Here is a 19,823-nt window from a genome sequence, read left to right as displayed (position 1 = left end):
AAGATCCGTCTCCGTTGCACCGTATAAACACTCAACGCTGTTGCGACACAAGTTACAGAGAAGATTGCTCCGTGTAATCGCGCCTTTAAAGATTGATCAATTTCTACATTTTATATATTTTTTCATTTTAAAGAGACAAAATGTTCCCAGCCTTGGGGTTTGGTGCCAAACTACCGCCCAGCTGGCAGGTATCTCATGACTTTTCTCTGGTAAGTTTATATGGTATATTCGTGTGTTCTTGTGGGTTGCCTGTGTTTTCGTAAGCCTTGCAACTGTTTTCATTGCTGTGCGCTGATCGAGTCACAGCATGTAAAGGTACCGAACAATTTCTTTGATTGACTGACGGGTACTCTATTGCCTGTTGTCTCGATCAGCGCGTAGCAAAGAAAGCTGTATTAATATAATGTCGTCTCGTTGCAGAATGGTGTTCCAGAAAATCCTTTTTGCGATAGAGTAGATGGTGTTATCGCTGCATACTACAACAGCATTCAAAATGTCAAGTTGTACGGTAAGCTGAATGTATGTTGTCAACAATTGTAAGACGAAATGGAAAATACTTTTCATTACCTTGTTAATCATTCTTTTCTCAGTCCTTGACATTCGGTTTTAGCGGAAATCCTCCTTTTTGCGTATTTTGTAATAACAATACTAAAATAAACAAAGTAAGTTTATATCATAAAATTTCGAAAAAATTGGTTGTGAAAAATTAAAAATTCAAAAATTCAGCGTCTCCCCAGGACTACATTATACCGTTTTGATTGCAGAATTTGGTAGAAAACGATGTTTTCTTATGAGATGCATAGTATTCTGTATATTTGTTTTATAAAGAACACGACAATTTGTTTATTCTGAACGAGTTTCAGATGAAATCTTGAAAAAAATACGATAAAGACCTTTTGATGTTAACACTGTTTTAATTTATAATTAATACATTGTCTTTTATCAGGACCAACAAACTTTGCACCTGTAATATGGAGAACTGTTAAGTACGTCAAACACTTTCATATATTTTTTAACATTTACATTAATATTTATCCATCTCAACTCAGCCATTCATTCTCTTTTTTTATTCCCATTCCTCTACCCTATCCCTTTCATTTATTTATTCACTTACCCATCCATCCATATCGTATCTATCTATCCATTTTGTGAAACACATCCCATTCTGTCTAATTCCATTCATAAATCCATTTATCCACCCATCCATCCATCCATCCATCCATCCATCCATCCATCCATCTATCCATGCATCCATCCATCTTTTTTTTCTCATTTCATTTCATCTCATCTCAACTATCTATCCTTCTCGTTCTGTTTCTTCTCATTCACCCATCCATTCATCCACTCATCGTTTTTGAAACCGAATGTCACTTTTTTCTATCGTTGTTACAGCATTGCAAAAGGAAGTGAACAGCAAAGGCCTGGAGAAGAGTAAGTGAAGCTCGTTTGGATGCATTTTCGTGATATAAATACGAAGGTAGCCATGATGGCAATGACAATACAACCGTTTTACATAAGAAATAATTCAATTCTCAATAGCAAAAGATTTTATTGTTCTGCCATCTAATCACAGGTAGCCCAAGCTGTATTATGGGCGTGGGCACGTGATGGTGTAAAACCTGTGCGTTTCTAAAGGAGACTCTGGGTACCCTGTGGTAACCTTGCCATCATCACAGGCAGCCCACTAAAAGAGTAAATACTTGTGTCATACTAAATGTGTGGTTATTTGTTACCAGTTATTTTGTGTTGCTGATACTCACAGATGGTATCATATCGGACATGGAGCAGACTAAGGCAGCCATTGTGGAGGTATGTCTGTTTCAATTCTACCTCTTTCTTTATTACAGCATTCTTGTAGATCAGCAATTAAGCCTTCCCAGTCCTGAAATGGCTTACTATAGATCTGAACCTATCAGAAACCAGAAGCACACCATCCAATAACAATGCTTGAATATAAAAAGATTTTATGTTTTAACTTCGTGATGACGTAATAAACTTTTGTTACCCGGATCTAAATCAACCAGAAACCACTTACGAAGCGCACACCGTCAAATCACAGTGCATGTTAACGCAGCTTTAAAATTTTAAACATCTGATGACTTATAAACGTGCGTAACCCGGAAATGATTTTAACACGTTACTTCACTCTTCATAGCCTTATTAACCAAGAATATTTACGTTGTGAGTCTTTCGTTTGGAGAGACACCCCTTTTGTTTTAGGTCTGTTTATGGTTTTATTTATTTTTATTATTATTTCTGTTTCATTTCATTTCATTGAACTTTATTTTCCCCCCTTCTTTATCGTAGGCGGCATCTTATCCCATATCAATCATAATCGTCGGTATAGGACCTGCAGACTTCGATGGTAAGTTCGCTTGAGCTCAACTATTGTCAAGTATTGCTTGTTTGGAGGAAATAATGCTGAGAGGAATGTGCAATGGAAAATGGTCATGTTAGACTAATAATAGACCTTCACTTAAGAGTGTAATGTTTTCCCATTTCAGACCAATTTTCATTCTCTTGGGAATAAGATTATTTGTTTGAATCGCATCCATATTCTTCTTATGCGCAACCGTCGTGGAAAAACGAGAGGCTGAATCAGGGGACGAAACCAAAAAAGATAGCTTTTCCAGTTTAAATTTTGTACTTTGCGTTTCTTTGTTTGTTTGAAATCTCCATGGATACGGCGTGCAGTGCGTGTGCGCCAGCGCAACTTTGTTGGACGTGCTGTCCAAACGAACGCAACATTGTTGGGCTACGCTTCGATGATCGCGAAACAAAAGAAATGTTGGCACTTGTTGGCTCAAAAGTTTGACGAGTTTCAAACTTCACCCAACAACATCCAACAAGTCCCAACAACACGCAACATGGTTTTCAAACGCTCCCAACATGTTGGTCCCAAGAATGTTGCATGTTGTTGGCCAACAATGTTGCGCTCGTTTGCTCGGGCTTTTACCATTCCAAGTATCATTTCTTTGTTTAACGGGTGCGCATTGACGCGTGGTCTTAAATGACGCCCAAGCTAAAGAGGGCCTTTAATATTTTCATTAATATTTCTTAATTCTTTTCAGCAATGGAAGAATTAGATGGCGACACAGTGCGACTTTCATCACGTGGACGATACGCCGAGAGAGACATCGTACAAGTAAGTTAGTTCAATGCTTTATTTTTTTAAGCATCAGTTATCTTAAAATATATATATATAAATTGGTATGCCGGATTTCTTTCTGCGGGCAATCTTCGACTGAAAACTGAAATGAAATGATTCAGAAAAAATCGTTTCAAAAAAATTTTTCTCAGAAGATATTTTTTAATTTGATTTCAGTTTGTTCCTTTTCGAGATTATCTTGAAAACGGCGCTATTGCCCAGGATGTTCTTGCCAAAGAAGTTTTAGCTGAAGTCCCAGACCAGTTGCTCTCTTACACGAAAAGTCGCGGCCTTAAACCTAAACCAGTCAATACCCGTGCTTATCAATGTCGATAATTTCTATTGGTAGATTAGCGACCAATAGCATTGCAATATAGGCTGTCAATCAAAGCTAAACCGGCCAGTCAATAACCGTGCTTATGAATATCGATAATTGCTTTTGGTAGATTAGCAACCAATAGCATTGCATTCTACGCAGTCAATCAAATCTCCTCAATTAGTCAAATTCCGCTACTATTAGTAGATAAGCAACCAATAGCAGGGCATTATAGGCTGCCGATCTTATCTCAATCAATCATCGCCCGCTCTTATTGGTAAACTAGCAACCAATAGCTTTGCATTATATGTGTCAATCACACAATCTAGTTATCTCTTAGTTCTATTGGTATCCAACAGTACGACATCATATTGGTAGTGAGCTTACTAACAATATACTCAGACTAACTCGTAATACACGAAGCATCATATATGCATACATTGAAACCAAAACAAATGCACACTCGGTCGCAGTAATATCCTCTAGTTGAAAACACGTACTTGTTAATAAGAAAGGGGTTACGACATGATCATGGTCATCACTTCGAACACAAAGTTTCATTCGTTCATTCATTAACTACTTTAATCGATGCACTGGTCAAGCACCAAGCATCAATTGATCTCTTCAATTTCAAGGGATACCACACTTGGATTATTGTTAACAATATTTTTGTGTTTTTTTAATATAATAATGTTCGGGGTCATAGCTAAACCAATATCTATTAATTAGGACCCTCCATACAGTGGTTCTTATGAATTTCTCGACAATCTTACCAATATTTCATTTATCTTAAAAAACTGAACCTAAAAGCCATGCACAAGGGGCAAAAGTGCTCGACAAAATCCTCGCGAGTAATTTTAAACACGACAAAATAGTTCCACTTAAAAAGGCAGCCCACCAATAGAAACTCAGCTAGTGAATCGAAATTAAAACATACCAATCGGGGGGGGGGGGGACTTTTTTATAGCATGGAAACAAAAATGGGTCATTTGGCTAGAAAATGTAAACGAAAATATGAAAAATAATGTGGTTAATATAATCGTAATACGCTCGTTTAACTGGCGTAAAGTTTTATTGTTATTACGAGTGGTTATCTTTCAAGGTGCAGTTTATGACGTGCAAATTAAGTTACTTATCACTGCGTTGATTCAATTTGTATCAATTTTCTTACATAATTTATCATGTGTGTACAAAATATCGTACACCTATTCTTGAAAAGAGTAGACGATGAAAATATGCTTAAGGGTAAAAAATATGCCTACATGGCGAAATAAAATAAATGAGATGTAATGTATCATAAATTTCTAAAATTAAAAAGGTATATTTTAAATATTTTTAGTGTTCAATAGAGGCTTTTGCACCATCACGTAATGGCAGCCATGACAGGAGGCACGACAATAGTCTTTTTTCCCCTGCGAAACTGAATTCTTTCTCATGTAAATCAGATTCGACTAGATTCAATTGTTCCTGCCTCCTGACATGGCTGACATCACGTGATGATGCAAAGCCTCTATTCCAGACTGATTCCTGTTGATGACGTTACACAGCCGCTATTTTAAATATTTTTACCTAACGATTTCAGTGCCTGTTTTTTCTTATGTTCTCTCATCAAACAAATATAACACTTCTCTTTATCATGAGTTCTATTGGGAATGCTTGCAGCAAAGGACTTCAACTCAGTCTCATTCCACTTATCATCTTCCATCTGTATGAAAGCCACCTAGACGTATAGTTTTGAATTCAGGTATCCAGCCAGTCATGGTCGTACGTGTAATCCATTAACCAGCGACTACGTCCACTCTTTAGACAGATTAAGCATCACGTTTTTCCTTTCCACAAACGGCAGACATGACCACGTTTCCATAGTTTCCTTGCAATTTCACTTAACCTTTTACAAACCCTGTCACTAAAGACAACGTGTTCTACTACTTTTTCCGCGAATCGTTTCACGAATTCTGAAGAACTTTTTGCCGTAAGCGAGATGCTTAAACTCTGTTTTATCTTTTCAGTTCGTTCCCTTCCGAGACTATCTCGATAAAGGGTTTAAAGGCGACGTGTTAAGTGGGGCACGATTGGCTAAAGACGTCCTTGAGGAGTTGCCAGATCAGTTCATTGAGTACATGAAAAAGAGAGGAATAAAGCCAGGACCACTTACGCAAGTATAACAATAAGAATTATCATCCAGACTCTTGATCCATAAATATAAAGATAACACCATTTTATATCAAGTTGACACTTGACACTCACATAAGAGCACAACTGTTAGAGCAATCAAAACTGCTTTTAAATATTCTTTGTCTGCAAAGTTACGAGCAACGCCATCAAGTCAGTCCAATGGCAAAACAGACCAAACCGTAGATTGGAGTAATTTCTCACCGGACTCGGAAGATGACTTCCGCTCTGGTTGTCGAAACGTCAGTCACCACAAGACTACACTCACCCGGACGACTACAGTTATGTCTCTAAGAGTCTCTAGTTAAGACAAATCCCTACAAGCTGGCCATTTTACGTGGTTATCCATGCTACAGCGAAGGTCTAACCACCCGTAGATATTCTAAGGAACGACGGGACCTTTGATAATCTTTTGAGTGCATCTTCTTTCAGAACTAGTTATCAGTCAGTTAACGGTGTCACCTAGTGTCCCTCCATTTAGCTCAGTTCTGGATTTTTGTTTCAATCAATTTTGAATATTAACGAATGTAAACTGTAAAATCTAAAATTACGTCTTAGAGTTTGCTATTTGGAGATAAGTCTTAGTTAAGCTTTTTCGGCAAACTACGATTTCATTGGTACTTTTTAGAATTTTTTGGAAGAAGATCACGATGTTATTAAATGGTGCATCCTAATGTATTTTGGGATACAATTATAACTTTACTCAAGTTTATAAAATGATAAACTCAATTGCTGTTTACAGGGATTCCCGAGTCGGACAATAAATTTTACTTGAAGCTCAAGGCAAAAATATTGCAAATTTATGATGAGCTATGGGATTCTCTATAAACTATTAACTATTATTCTCAACTATTAAGATAGGGATGAAAAAGTTGCACCTGCAAAAGAAATACATTTTCTATGTGCGTTATCAAGTCTCGTCAAGATCCCCTGGCGAACGAATGCTTTATCGCCGCCATATTGGAATAATGGTGTCATTCTGTTTATTGAAAAATTATTATGAAGCATGTATTGGAAAGAGTCAAGACTTGAAGTCCTCTAATCAGGAAAACAACTGCACCGTTTTCGTTTCTTTTAGGGCTATTTCGTCCCTCCCCCCCCCCTCCTATTTCCAATTTTTTTTGATAAACGATAAAAAATCTGAATAGGACGTCTTCGATGCACACAAATTATCAATCAATAATCAGACTTTTGAATTGATTTCATTGCATGATTCTTTTATTATCATCGAGTACAAGCCTTCTAAATAAGCCAATTGTAATAACACAATTGCTCGTTATTTTGTATTCTACAAAAGTCTTGCCACTACCTACGATCCTTGAGTGTTGTGTCTTTAAGTTATAAAGGTTTATACTTCCAATATGTTACTGACTGATACGTCACCCCAGGCTTTTAATACTAAACACTAGCCATTATGAGACATCAAATTTGCGATAAACATTGTGGGAAACCTAAGTATAATGATGATGCTTTTTAAAGTGCTACTACGACGAAAATCGCTCAAACTTGGATTCAGCTGAAACTTCCTAAGAATACTCTTTAAAGGTCCAATAATCACTGTATTAAGTTTTTTCTCGATATTCAGGACGAAAGTATGATATTTTTACGATTATTTTTTGGAGTCTGTGACGTCATACACTCAACATCGAACATCGCTCCATACATTTCTTTGTAGTTTATGATCAAAGTATCAGTAGTAAAGGGAGAAAGAAATACCCAAACACCCCAAAATATAAATTATAGTCACAAGTAATGTGAAATAAGCACATTAGCCACCCTTTGGGCTTCATAGGAATAAAATAAATTAAGGATTTATATACAAAGAAATATATGTAGCAATGTTTGATGTTGAGTGTATGACGTCACAGACTCCAAAAAATAATCGTAAAAATATCATACTTTCGTCCTGAATATCGAGAAAACACTTAATACAGTGATTATTGGACCTTTAAAGAGTATTCTTAGGAAGTTTCAGCTGAATCCAAGTTTGAGCGATTTTCGTCGTAGTAGCACTTTAAAAGCTGTTTGTGTGAACCAGTCAAAATTTATATATTTAATGAAGCCTGGGGTGACGTCACAGTCAGTAAAATGGAAGCATAAACCTTCATAACTTAAAGACGCAACATTCAAATGAAGAAATATTTCACCATTCAACTATTCACTTTATGTAGAAACAATACTGAAAGTATTGTATCACTTTATATCAGCTTCGGGTGCTTTTAACTTTACGTCTATCTTGCTTAGCTTATTGATTTCTTCAGTTAATTTTTATTCAAAGAATTTCTTTCAGCTCAGTGAGTTGTTTTATTACGACTGAGGTACTAAGATAAAACCCTTGGTCGCTTATCCTCATTTCGCTACGGAGTCTAAGACTCTGGGATCAAAACCAAGTTTCCCCGCTATTCCAGATCTACTTGACGATCGACTTCTGACCCTTGGTTGAAACCTGCTCTCCAGCTCTTCCAGCCTTTTTTGTTCCGCAGCTTTCAAACGGAACAGTTCTTTAGTCTTCTCGCTTATAGGACTAGCACCAATACGTGGAATCGCCTGAAGTCGTGCAGTTGGCAGACCTGAAATAGAGTTCAGACAAAAGGATTACTAAAGGATTGTTTGTATAAAATAAACACAGAACTCTGGCAAAGAAAATCTCTTGTGGCACATCACTGAATCAGCAACCCTAGAACTGAACTACACACTTCAATTTCTTCAATGTTTTTATCAATACCCAGAACAACCTCTGGGCTGATCAAAAGCAAGGCACGGCTACCTCACACATCAAATTGGAATCAGTTAACTGGTTAGGTTTTACGTAGGAAGAAAACCGGAGAACCTGGAGAAAAACCCTCGCATCAAGGGAGAAAACTAACAAAGTCTATTCGCATGTGATGCCAAATCTGCGGGGAAACGAACCCAACACCCCAGAAGTACTATCACTACGCCACCCTTGATTCCTACAGCTGGTGACAAGCAGTCTCACCGTAGCAGCTAATGCCACCTAGTTTTGATTGGATATACTTGGTATTCTGCGAATGCGCTTGTGTTGTTTGGAAAGTGGTACTTCGTTTGAAATGATTTGATATATATCTAATATATATACTCACTTCTCAGTCTGCTGATGACGTTAGCAAGTTCACTGTTTTGTATTGGTTGATACTCGGCCCTCACTCCTCCGGGTAACGCTGTATTGTCAAGTACCTCTCGAGGAAGGACACCGCTGGATCTTGGAAGTGCTTCATTTAGGTTAGAGAAATACACGTTGCGGTGGGCTGCACTTCGTTTTTGCCAGTCTTCCCAGATCTAAAGTACAAAGTTACGAGTAATTATCGATATGAATATAATCAAAGGCGCCCTGTGCGTGTGGTACAAATTGTTTCCATTCACAACGCGTTTAGCTGTTTTGCCGCCCGCCGTCATTCCCAGGCTACAGTAACCCAACTTTTGCGTAGTTTTCTTTTGACTAAAATATAACATACGTGCCTACAAGAAGCAGAAATATGGAAAGGAAGAATAAAACCATTTTAACTTTAACGCCATGTTTGTTTTGTTCTTTCAAGCTCATGCTTTGAGCGCCGCGTTCACCGCTCAGTTGGAAGGGTAGATTTGAGTTGAAGTTTGAGGTTAATGGACATGCTATTTCGCGTGGTTTGGAGACATTCTTCTTAGACAGGAGGGAAAAAAATGGCCATACCGCTCAGAGGCTTTCCGAGACCCGCCTTTAGTAATAGGGGTCACACAAAGTGAGGGTTTCGTTTGTAAAGAGGGGCAAGATGTGACCACCACCATGTTAGGTCATAATCCAAGTACGAAGTCTACTGGACGAACCAAACTTGGGGATTGAAAATCGTTATTGGACTAGCACAAGGTCTGCCAATTATCTTACCCAATCCCTGATAAACTGTGTCACCCTATCAGAAGATTTTTTCACTGTTCTGTTTTTACCTTATCGATGAATCCGTGGTGCAAGAAGAACTCAGGAGCGGCAGCGGAATCCTGCTCACACATTGTGCCTCCTATCAAACAGTGCACAGTGTCGTGGAACCGTCCTCGCAGCGCTAACTCAAAATCAACAAAGTCTTCAGCCGCAGTATTCAGCAAGATTTGAATCTCAACGGTCCCTTCTGGGTTGTCATTAAATCTTCTCTTAAGACAATTAGGGGGTGTTAATACTGGGGGTACCAGGCTCCAGACTCCTTGCCTGAATGGTCCAGTGTTCACGCACTCTTCGGGGGCTACACCATTACCTCCAAAACCACTGTCCCCTGAATACCAGACATCTTGCGCCCCTGTGGCCCACGGTCTCCCTGCAGCAGCAGCCCAGTCCCAGTAAGCTACAGTAAAGTTGCAGTCAACCTCTCTGAGTAGGTTTTCATAGGTGAGGATGTACCAACGATGCCAGGTTAAGAAGTGTTCTTGCTCATGGATACCGTTATTAAAGAATATATCCTTGTGCATAGTGATGAGTGCATCGTACCGGGGCTTGTATCTGGTGGGAAAGTACTATTTGGTTAGATTCAATAAGGGAAAAGGATAGCTCTTACGATTCTGCTTTATCCCTGGAAGAAAAAAGCCTCCCGCGTAGACATTCCCTAGGGTCTGTCACAAACGTCTGCTTACTTGAGCAGAAAATTCCTTTTCAAAAATTGACCAATCAGTATGAACCTTTAAAATCGAGGGAAACGTTGCGTGACAGACCCTAATAACGTCTTAGCGTTGAGAATAAGAAACCGTCAAAAGTGACAGACCGACCTTGGATCAGTAGATGCTGTTTTAATGACCCTTATGTGTCGTTCACGTTCAGCTGTCGTCATGGAGGTAAACTCTTTTCTGATACGAGTACACTGAGTCAAGGTACCACCCGCACCACAGACACACCGCTGACTACAACTGTCTGTCACCGTCTGGCCTACTTGACAACCTAGCAAGAAAAGAGACACGTAACTTATTATGCTATTTCTAAGAAGTTACTTCTAAGAACCAGCAATTTCGGAAGCCAGGTTCATCCATGTGAGTAGAGTTGTTTGTTGGTTCTCTCCTGTGCTTTGAGGGTTTTTCTCCGGGTTCTCCGGTTTTTCTCTCTCCGCAAAGAATCAACTTCTAAGTTCTAATTTGATCTAAAAGAACCTGGATGAAAATAACTCTGTATAAATTTAGTCACCCTATTAAATTTTGTAGTATCCATCTGACAAATTGAAATTATTCGTTCTATACTACAGCATGCATGCATGGTTTTGCATTGAGGTTCTTTTCTTCTATTCTTTGTAACTTTACGGCGTTTCATTTTTACCTGGTGGACAAGTGGTTTGAGAACATGATTGGGTTTGTGAACTTTCTCCCTCACAGTTGTTTCCACCGTTGGCTGGTGCTGGGTTTGTACACGTGCGTGTTCGTGATTGGCTGCCTCCACCACACGTGGCCGAACACGGGCTCCACGAACTCCATGCTGTCCAGTTTCCATCTCCTATTACCAGAATTTAAAAGAAGTGTTTGGATGGTGTTGGGTTTGTACACGTGCGTGTTCGTGATTGGCTGCCTCCACCACACGACACAGAACACGAGCTCCACGCATTCCATACAAACCATCCACCATGTACTATCGCTAGGGTATAGAGAATATGGCAGGAAGGCATTTGTAACTGAAACTGTGCTGTCTACTTGGCTAACATTTCTTAAATACTTTCAGGGTAACAAAATCAGCTAAAAGGGTTACGTCCTGAAAGGCTATTGTTTTCCTTAATTTTTGATGATTACTGATTTTCGAAACTTGCAAATCTTTTTTTGTTTTTTGTTTTTGGTTTTTTTTTTTTTTGTTTTGTTTTGAAGTTAACTAAGACAATAGAATCTCAAAAAATAAAAATCTCTTACGTGGACAAGTAATAGTTCCACATTCTTGGGTTTCTGAACTAGGTCCGTCGCAGTTACTTCCACCATTGGCTGGTGCTGGGTTTGTACACGTGCGTGTTCTTGATTGGCTGCCTCCACCACACGACACAGAACACGGGCTCCACGAACTCCATGCTGTCCAATTACCATCTCCTATTGACAGAATTTAAAAGAAGATGAGTATTCATGCACACAATGATAAAATGACTAAGAAAAAATAGTTTTCAATGACCAAAAGGAAAAATACAGATCTTTTTTTCGTTACCTAATGATACTCGATATCATTATTTATGGTAAATTTTTCATTTCTCCCGGCATTTTTTTTTTCTTAAGTACTGACAATCACTTACGTGGACAAATGTTTGCAGCACATTCTTGGGTCACTGAACTGGGTCCCACACAGTCGTTTCCACCATTAGCAGGTGCTGGGTTTGTACACGTGCGTGTTCGTGATTGGCTGCCTCCACCACACGTGGCCGAGCACGCACTCCACGAACCCCATTCTGCCCAATTACCATGTATTGCTGAATAAGCGATAAGAGAACAAAAGTGAGGAAAACGCGGAAAACCTAAACTAAACATCTTAGTAGTATTATTTCGTTTGAATGCATGAATATCAATGTATCTTCTCAGCCGAAACTCAATACATTACACTCAAAGAAAAATAATAATACTTAAGGAATAATGAAGTGTCTAGACTTCGAAGTCTCTGTCAAAAACTTTGTTTCGTTTAAGATGCTCTTTTCATTAAATTTCTGTCTGTACATTAATTACTCACGTGACGGACAAGTGGTTTGAGAACATGCTTGGGTTTCTGAACTAGGTCCCTGGCAATTACTTCCACCATTGGATGGTGGTGGGTTTGTACACGTGCGTGTTCGTGATTGGCTGCCTCCACCACACGACACAGAACACGAGCTCCATGAACTCCATTCTGTCCAATTACCATGTATTGCTGAATAAGCGACAAGAGAACAAAATAATAAGGAAAACACGGAAAGCCTAAACTAAACTAAACATCCTAGTCGTGTTATTTCGTTTGAATGCAAGAATATCAACGTGTCTTCTCAACCAAAACTCAATGCATTTCTAAATTGCTGAATCAAAGATTTTGTTTCGCTTTATCTACTTCTTCCTTTACGTTTTTGTCTATATAAACCATTATACCGCGAAAACAAATGAAATTCCAATCCAGTCAGGATTTTTGTGCATATTGGTATCTCCAAAGTTATATATCTGATATGTGGATATAAATTATATTGTTTTTAGACTTTTTGGGATCCCAATCGTTCCTGTGTATATTGATATCAAAGAGGGGGGAAACGAGTATGTTGGTATCACGGCTTCGAGTCTGGAAATTACTCACGAGTAGGACAAGTAATAGTTCCACATGCTTGGGTTTCTGAACTAGGTCCGTCGCAATTACTTCCGCCATTGGATGGTGGTGGGTTTGTACACGTGCGTGTTCTTGATTGGCTGCCTACACCACACGAAACAGAACACGAGCTCCACGAACTCCATGCTGTCCAATTACCATCTCCTATTACCGAAATGTAAAAGAAGATGTGTCTTCATACAGACGATGATATAATGACTTAGAAAAAATAGTTTTCAATGACCGAAAGGAAAAATACAGACATTTTTTTCGTTACCTTATGATGTCTCGATCGATATCATTATTTTGTTGTAAATTTTTCATTTCTTTCAGCTTTTTTTTTTTTTTTTTTTTTTGCTTAAGGACTGACAATCACTTACGTGGACAAATGTTTGCAGCACATTCTTGGGTCTCTGAGCTGCCACCCACACATTCATTTCCTCCATTAGCAGGTGCTGGGTTTGTACACGTGCGTGTTCGTGATTGGCTGCCTCCACCACACGTGGCCGAGCACACACTCCACGAACCCCATTCTGTCCAATTACCATGTATTGCTGAATAAGCGATAAGAGAACAAAATAATAAACTAAATATCTTAGTAGTATTATTTCGTTTGAATGCATGAGTATCAATGTATCTTCTCAGCCGAAACTCAATACATTACACTCAAAGAAAAATAATAATATTTAAGGAATAATGAAGTGTCTAGACTTCGAAGTCTCTGTCAAAAACTTTGTTTCGTTTAAGATGCTCTTTTCATCAAATTTCTGTCTGTACATTAATTACTCACGTGGCGGACAAGTGGTTTGAGAACATGCTTGGGTTTCTGAACTAGGTCCCTCACAATTACTTCCACCATTGGATGGTGGTGGGTTTGTACACGTGCGTGTTCGTGATTGGCTGCCTCCACCACACGTGGCCGAGCAAGCACCCCACGAACTCCATTCTGTCCAATTACCATTTATTGCTGAATAAGCGATAAGAGAACAAAATAATGAGGAAAACACAGTAATCCTAAACTAAACTAAACATCTCAGTAGTGTTATTTCGTTTGAATGCATCAATGTATCTTCTCAACCGAAACTCAATTGCATTTCTAAATGTCAGAATCCAAGATTCTATTTCGCTTTATCTACTTCTTCCTTTACGTTTTTGTCTACACACAACTATACCGTGAAAACAAATGAAATTCCAACCCCGTCAGAATTTTTGTGCATATTGGTGTCAGGGCATACGGTATTATCTCCAAAGTTACATATCTGATTTGTGGATATACATTATCATAAATTATCTTGTTTTTAGACTTTTTGGGATCCCAATCGTTCCAGTGTATATTGATATCAAAGAGGGGGGAAACGAGTATGTTGGTATCACGGCTCGGAGTCTGAAAATTACTTACGAGTAGGACAAGTGGTTTGAGAACATGCTTGGGTTTCTGAACTAGGTCCGTCGCAGTTACTTCCGCCATTGGCTGGTGCTGGGTTTGTACACGTACGTGTTCGTGATTGGCTGCCTCCACCACACGACACAGAACACGAGCTCCACGAACTCCATGCTGTCCAGTTACCATTCACAACTAAAATCATGGCAAATCATCAAAAAGTTGAAATACCTTATCTATCGATTATCAGAATATAGTCAAATCCAACTAGCGTTCTATAATCAATGCAGCTTTCTGATTGGATGAACTACTAGGGCTATATACGATATAACCTACAAGAAGCGAAAAGTGCCGGCTCTCAAAGCCAAAAAAAAATTGAATTTAACTTTAATTCAAGACTTGTTTGCATCTAAATATTTGACCGACTAGTTGGATTTGCTTCATGGGGTATTGAATCATAGCCCATTTGTGCTCGAGGACTAATTGCTAATTAGTTTTTAGCAATCAACTGCTTTCAAAACTTGGCAAGAAAACTTGCTAAATTTTCAAGGGTTAGTAATATGTAAATTGAAAACTTCAATTTTTGATTTTGTTTGTGTGTGTGTGTGTTGTTTTTACCTCCACAACTTTGTGTGTTACAAGCCTCGGTTTGCCAGATATCCCAGCAATACAAGTTATCCCAATCAACGCATTCACGAAACCTCCATCTGTATCCACCACCACATTGTTCTGAACACGAGCTCCAAGCTTCCCACTGCCGATACAGCTGTTCTGGAAAGTGAGAAGACGTTATTTCAAAAGATGTGATCATAGAACTGTAATCGTCATTTTGCCAATTTATTCACGAGTGCTATGTCTTTTGGATTTTTCCCTTCATTTGTAACTTTGGTACCAATATATGTCACAGATGATGGCGATGATGATGATGATGATCATGGTTGTAGTGACACTATGAAGATACATGAGGATGATGCTACATAATCATGATAATGATGATCATGGTTGTAGTGACACTATGAAGATACATGAGGATGATGCTACATAATCATGATAATGATGATCATGGTTGTAGTGACACTATGAAGATACATGAGGATGATGCTACATAATCATGATGATGATGATACATGATGATAATGATGGCAGTATATATGGTGAAAAGGATTTATGATAATTATAGTAATGATGATAATGATGGTGGTTGCGGTGGTGGGAATGATGAATCGAATGATGATGATTACGATGATGGTGATAGATGATGATGAATAACTATAATAAAGATCGTACATGTAGTAAGATGATGATAATGGTTTGTCTTTATAAACAGGAAACTGCAATATTGGCTTACTAGTTATTATAGGAATCTGTTGAGATATAGAAAAATAGGGGCGTCTGATGCAAAATCTGACTCAAGTGTGTCCTTTGTGGTCTCTCAAGCCTGATTATTCCTGATTATTAATAGATAAGTATTTTTAAATATAGATCCGAAGTCTTAAACTATATTGCACTCCAGAAGAGGAAAAAATAGAACAATGAGAAGCCTAATTAACGTAATTAGGTTTATCATTCTTAATCCGATATTCTAGTGAATAGCTAGAATATCTCGGAAAATTTATGCAACTGAAAGTTGTCTTTCTCAAGGAATGGTGACTGATGGAAAACCATTTGGATGTTGAGAGGCTTCACTGAATGGAAAGTCATTTCATTCTCGAGGAATGCTAAGTACCGGGGAAGCCATCTCAATGTTAAAGATGTAACGGAATGGAAAGCCCGTTCATTCTCAAGGAATGCTTACTGAACTGAAAGTCATTTCGTTAGGGAATGTTAAATGAGTGGAAAGCCATCTTGATGTTAAGGATGTAACTAATGGAAAGCCATTTTAGTGTTAATGAGGAATGCTAAATGAGTGGAAGGCCATTTCGATGTTAAACATGTAATGAAGGAGAAAGCCATTTCAGTGCTAAGGAATGCTAATTGAGAGGAACGCCATTTTAGTGTTAAAGATGTAACTGAATGGAAGCCATTTCAGTGTTAGACAAGGATAACTGAGTGGAAAGCCATTTTGATGTTAAGGGATGTAAAGCCCTTTCAATCAGTGTTTGATGGAATCTTGCTGATTTTACTGCAGCGCACTTATTTTCCTTCTACTTCCCACCTTCATTACCTTGACCCGAAACCACTGACTGACAGCAAATGAAGCATAGCAAAATAAGACCACTAACCAGTCCCTTGGCCATCGTCCTGTAAAACACAATAATAGCATTTTATTACCTCGCCTACGTCAACATTATATTGTGGTTTCATATTTTCCTGAACGAACTTCCATCGTGGTTCTAGTTACTTTGTCGCAGAGAAAGAAGACAAACTAGAGAACTAAGATTTTATATGATTTCTGTGACATTGCAAAGGCGTCTTGCACTCTGGAAACAATCAAAAGCCGAGATAACGCCAAATGAGCAATAAGATTGATCATCAAATATGGAAGCCATTTCAGAGTTCAATTCTCTTGCTAATTCTGCTCTCTCTCTCTCTCTCTCTCTTTCTGCTCTAAACACTTTAACAATATTAAAATTGGGTGATAGTAATCCACCATGGATCATTATTTTAGTACAGAGCGGAAAAAACTTTATTGCGTGTTTCACGCCAGTGTGAACATTTTCATCCTTTTTCTAAAAAAACACTTTAAAACATTTAAATGAATTCAGCGAAGGACATTTTTCATTTAACAATAATATCAAAGTAAAATGCCTTTTTAAATGGGAAACCTGAATTCCTACGTAAAAACTGCTCCTAAAAAATAGCACATAGAATATCTATAAAAAGTATCTATAAAGCTATTCATTTGTTAAAGAATAATTAGATCAATAATTAGAATTTGATTGAATTTGTGCCATTAAAAAAAACACGTGCAAACCTCTCAGCGAGGATAATCGTTTTGGAATGAAAATTAACTGGCCAGCTAAAAGGCCCTATTAAAAAGCGGCATTCGTAATAAGAAGAATATCATAAAATAACTTATAGAATAGAACTATTGAAAAATTATCTTGGATCATCCATGCACGAGTTTAGTTGGAAAATCAAAGAAATCATAATATTTCTCGATAGAAATTGTACCATTTCTTTTAAATTTTCCTGCGAGCCTCGCGTCTAGGATTATTTTTAAATTAAAAAGTCTATATTAAATACGAAAATATAGGTGTATAATGTAGGTAATATAGGCATATAGGGGCATCTTACCTTATGGACAGTGAGTGCAAAAATGATTACAATCCCTCTCACGTAGCATCAAGTAGGCAGAATAAGAGCAGTGAAGTGCCATTAATATATACGAACAATACAGTATTGGCCAGTATTACCATAGCCAAGGGCTATTGTTCATTGTATTTCAACGTGACATTAGATGCAGGAAAATATATCTTTCTACGTCATGGACTTTGAAGTAAATAGCTTTCTATTTTTCCGCATTCTAAACGATGAATCACGATTTGTTCAGCATCCATCGTTAAAACTGTCCAAAGTAATTTCTCATGTATCTATAGTTTTTTTCTTGAAGTTATAGCCAATATGGCACAATAAAAATGGATAATTTGTTTTTGGGGCTTGAATTAACTACATCAAACTATAATTAACATTAAGCTAAACGAACCAACTGTGTCATGACGTTACGGATGAGGTTTTAAACCTACACTTTAAACTTCTTTATGACCGTTACGGTTAATCGCCCGCTGTAAGTGGATATATTTAAAAATGCATTTATAGTCAAACCGGTTCATACGTTCTTATAAAGATTTTTAAGATTGGATTTCATGTTTATTTTGAAACTAGTACTTATAGAGATGAAACAGAACTTGTATATTTGTGATTGGATTATTTGATCACAACTTCTCACTAAGAGACGGACCATTAGATTATTGATGGTGGGGGGGGGGGTTGCTGGAATTTTTGCTGCACGATATATTTTTTTATTCTCAACCTCTGCTCGATTTTTTTTCCTGCCATCATGACCTTGTAAGATTTTTTTTATATGTGGCAACCAAAATGTAATATAAAGAGTTGTTTGAATATTCAACGGCCAAAATAATATTACTGACCATGAACGTCAATTTTATTGAGTTCCATATACGAACACGCAATGGAACTGTTCTATACATGCGTAAGATATCATCGAAAAAAAGCTCAAAGCTAGTCACTCTTGACAGCTCAAAATGCGATTCAATTTTAACGGTTTTCATCACTACTAGACTTTCGTTTATAATTTGTAATTCAAAACACATATAAAATCATTGATATTGGATGTGCATTGTTCAATTTCTTTTCCTTGAAAACCAATAGTTAAAATTTATTCTACTAGAGCTCGAAAGAATGTGAGTAATAATTCCATAAGTGTTTTGGATTGATATAGAGGCAGCTGGAGACAACGTATGCTTGAGGTGATGACAGGGAACCCTTTAGCAGGCCAAATGCAATATTCATTTTTTATCTATCTTATTGCAAATTAACTGCTGGTCGATTTTATATTGCACAGTTTTAAAAAAAGCGCTCTATGATATAACTATAAAAATTTCAAAATATGATTTATAGCTGTTTTATAGTATCATTAACAACATATAGATTTTCTTTTATTATTCATGCATTTAATATGATTATTTTTGAAATTCTCTCATGTTTATATGAGATTAAATGCTTATGTACCCATTAATGTTGTACATAAATTAATATTAATACACATGCATTGATTGTTTTATCACACTCACTAGTGTTTCTTTCATCTTCACTGCTGAATCCAATAAAATTATCCAATACTTTTACATTCATATTTCGCGTGGACGTGAAACAATATATGTTCCTGATAATATTCAATAATCTAATGGTCCGTCGCTAAAACGTTGTCATCGCCAAAGGCGATAGGTGATAGGTCATTCCGATATGGAAATGGTTTCGTTGAATACAAACAACATTGAATCAGTCTCAACACTAATGTTCATGTTCGTAACGAGAATAAGAAGCAGAAACACAAGTCATCCCAACTATTCTAGGATCTTGAGATGACCTATCTCCTATCGCTTTTCGCCTATCTCCTATCGCCTTTTGCGATAACGTCAGTTTTTTGAAAAATGTGCATGCCTTGTGCCTTGGCAATACCGACATCCCGGCATCTTTAGAAAAACAAAGCTTTTGCATTGTCAATGCCAAAGGCCGTTTGCAAGTTGGCGTCATTTTACTAGCACTACCAAAATGCTTTGCCAATTTTCTTTCTTATTCAAATTTGTATTTCCTCAAAAGAATAGTAATACAATTGCTGCTAATTGACTGGCTGAAGAAAGTGTTCAATGGATTCTGGTAGCGGTACTATAGTAAATGACGCCATGGCAGGTGTCCTATTCATTGAAGCACCAACAGATTGAATGGGCAAAAATTATCTTGGATGCGAGGTTAAAATGGAAGCACGAAAGAAATACCACAAATTCCAACGAGAAAAAGGGTTACTTCTTTTGTGTTTTCATGTTAGCCTCGCATCGGCGATAATTTTCAGTCTACCCCATCGCCTGAT

The 19,823-nt window shown here is 37.7% G+C and overlaps 2 protein-coding genes across 5 annotated transcripts in view; one reads left to right on the top strand and one right to left on the bottom strand.

The window, feature by feature from the left end:
* The window catches only part of LOC116301423 (copine-8), an 18,014-nt gene extending 11,575 nt beyond the window's left edge, over positions 1-6,439 (top strand). For 2 of the 3 annotated variants that reach the window (XM_031710476.2, XM_031710478.2), the window contains 9 exons: positions 134-209; positions 421-508; positions 947-986; positions 1,393-1,431; positions 1,737-1,809; positions 2,308-2,365; positions 3,072-3,145; positions 5,474-5,623; positions 5,771-6,439. In XM_031710476.2, the coding sequence (XP_031566336.2) occupies positions 134-209; positions 421-508; positions 947-986; positions 1,393-1,431; positions 1,737-1,809; positions 2,308-2,365; positions 3,072-3,145; positions 5,474-5,623; positions 5,771-5,944 (772 nt within the window). In that variant the 3' untranslated portion in view covers positions 5,945-6,439. Of the gene's footprint in view, positions 1-133; positions 210-420; positions 509-946; positions 987-1,392; positions 1,432-1,736; positions 1,810-2,307; positions 2,366-3,071; positions 3,146-3,325; positions 4,170-5,473; positions 5,624-5,770 lie in introns of those variants that run through there. The other variant, XM_031710477.2, reaches the window with a different exon arrangement.
* A 393-nt stretch (positions 6,440-6,832) lies between these two features.
* On the bottom strand, positions 6,833-17,784 carry LOC116301419 (SCO-spondin). Of its 2 annotated transcripts, XM_089035460.1 has the most exons (15): positions 17,510-17,784; positions 16,437-16,513; positions 14,891-15,043; positions 14,291-14,467; positions 13,682-13,858; positions 13,272-13,445; positions 12,883-13,056; positions 12,295-12,471; positions 11,867-12,040; positions 11,499-11,669; positions 10,921-11,094; positions 10,383-10,551; positions 9,576-10,119; positions 8,738-8,933; positions 6,833-8,206 (listed from the first exon to the last, which is right to left on the bottom strand). In XM_089035460.1, exons 2-15 carry the CDS (start codon positions 16,507-16,509, stop codon positions 7,986-7,988), a joined length of 2,754 nt encoding a protein of 917 aa, XP_088891586.1. In that variant the 5' UTR covers positions 16,510-16,513; positions 17,510-17,784; the 3' UTR covers positions 6,833-7,985. The 2 variants fall into 2 exon arrangements, with proteins under 2 accessions (XP_088891586.1, XP_088891587.1); XM_089035461.1 differs by lacking the exon at positions 10,921-11,094 and having other exon boundaries at positions 17,510-17,781.
* Positions 17,785-19,823: the final 2,039 nt, after the last annotated feature.

Source organism: Actinia tenebrosa, unplaced genomic scaffold (assembly GCF_029948245.1).
Source record: "Actinia tenebrosa isolate PJP-AT-01 unplaced genomic scaffold, QUT_ActTen_1.0 PGA_scaffold3__52_contigs__length_22856419, whole genome shotgun sequence".
NCBI classification, from domain to species: Eukaryota; Metazoa; Cnidaria; class Anthozoa; order Actiniaria; family Actiniidae; genus Actinia; species Actinia tenebrosa.
This window is presented reverse-complemented; position numbering and strand designations above follow the sequence as displayed.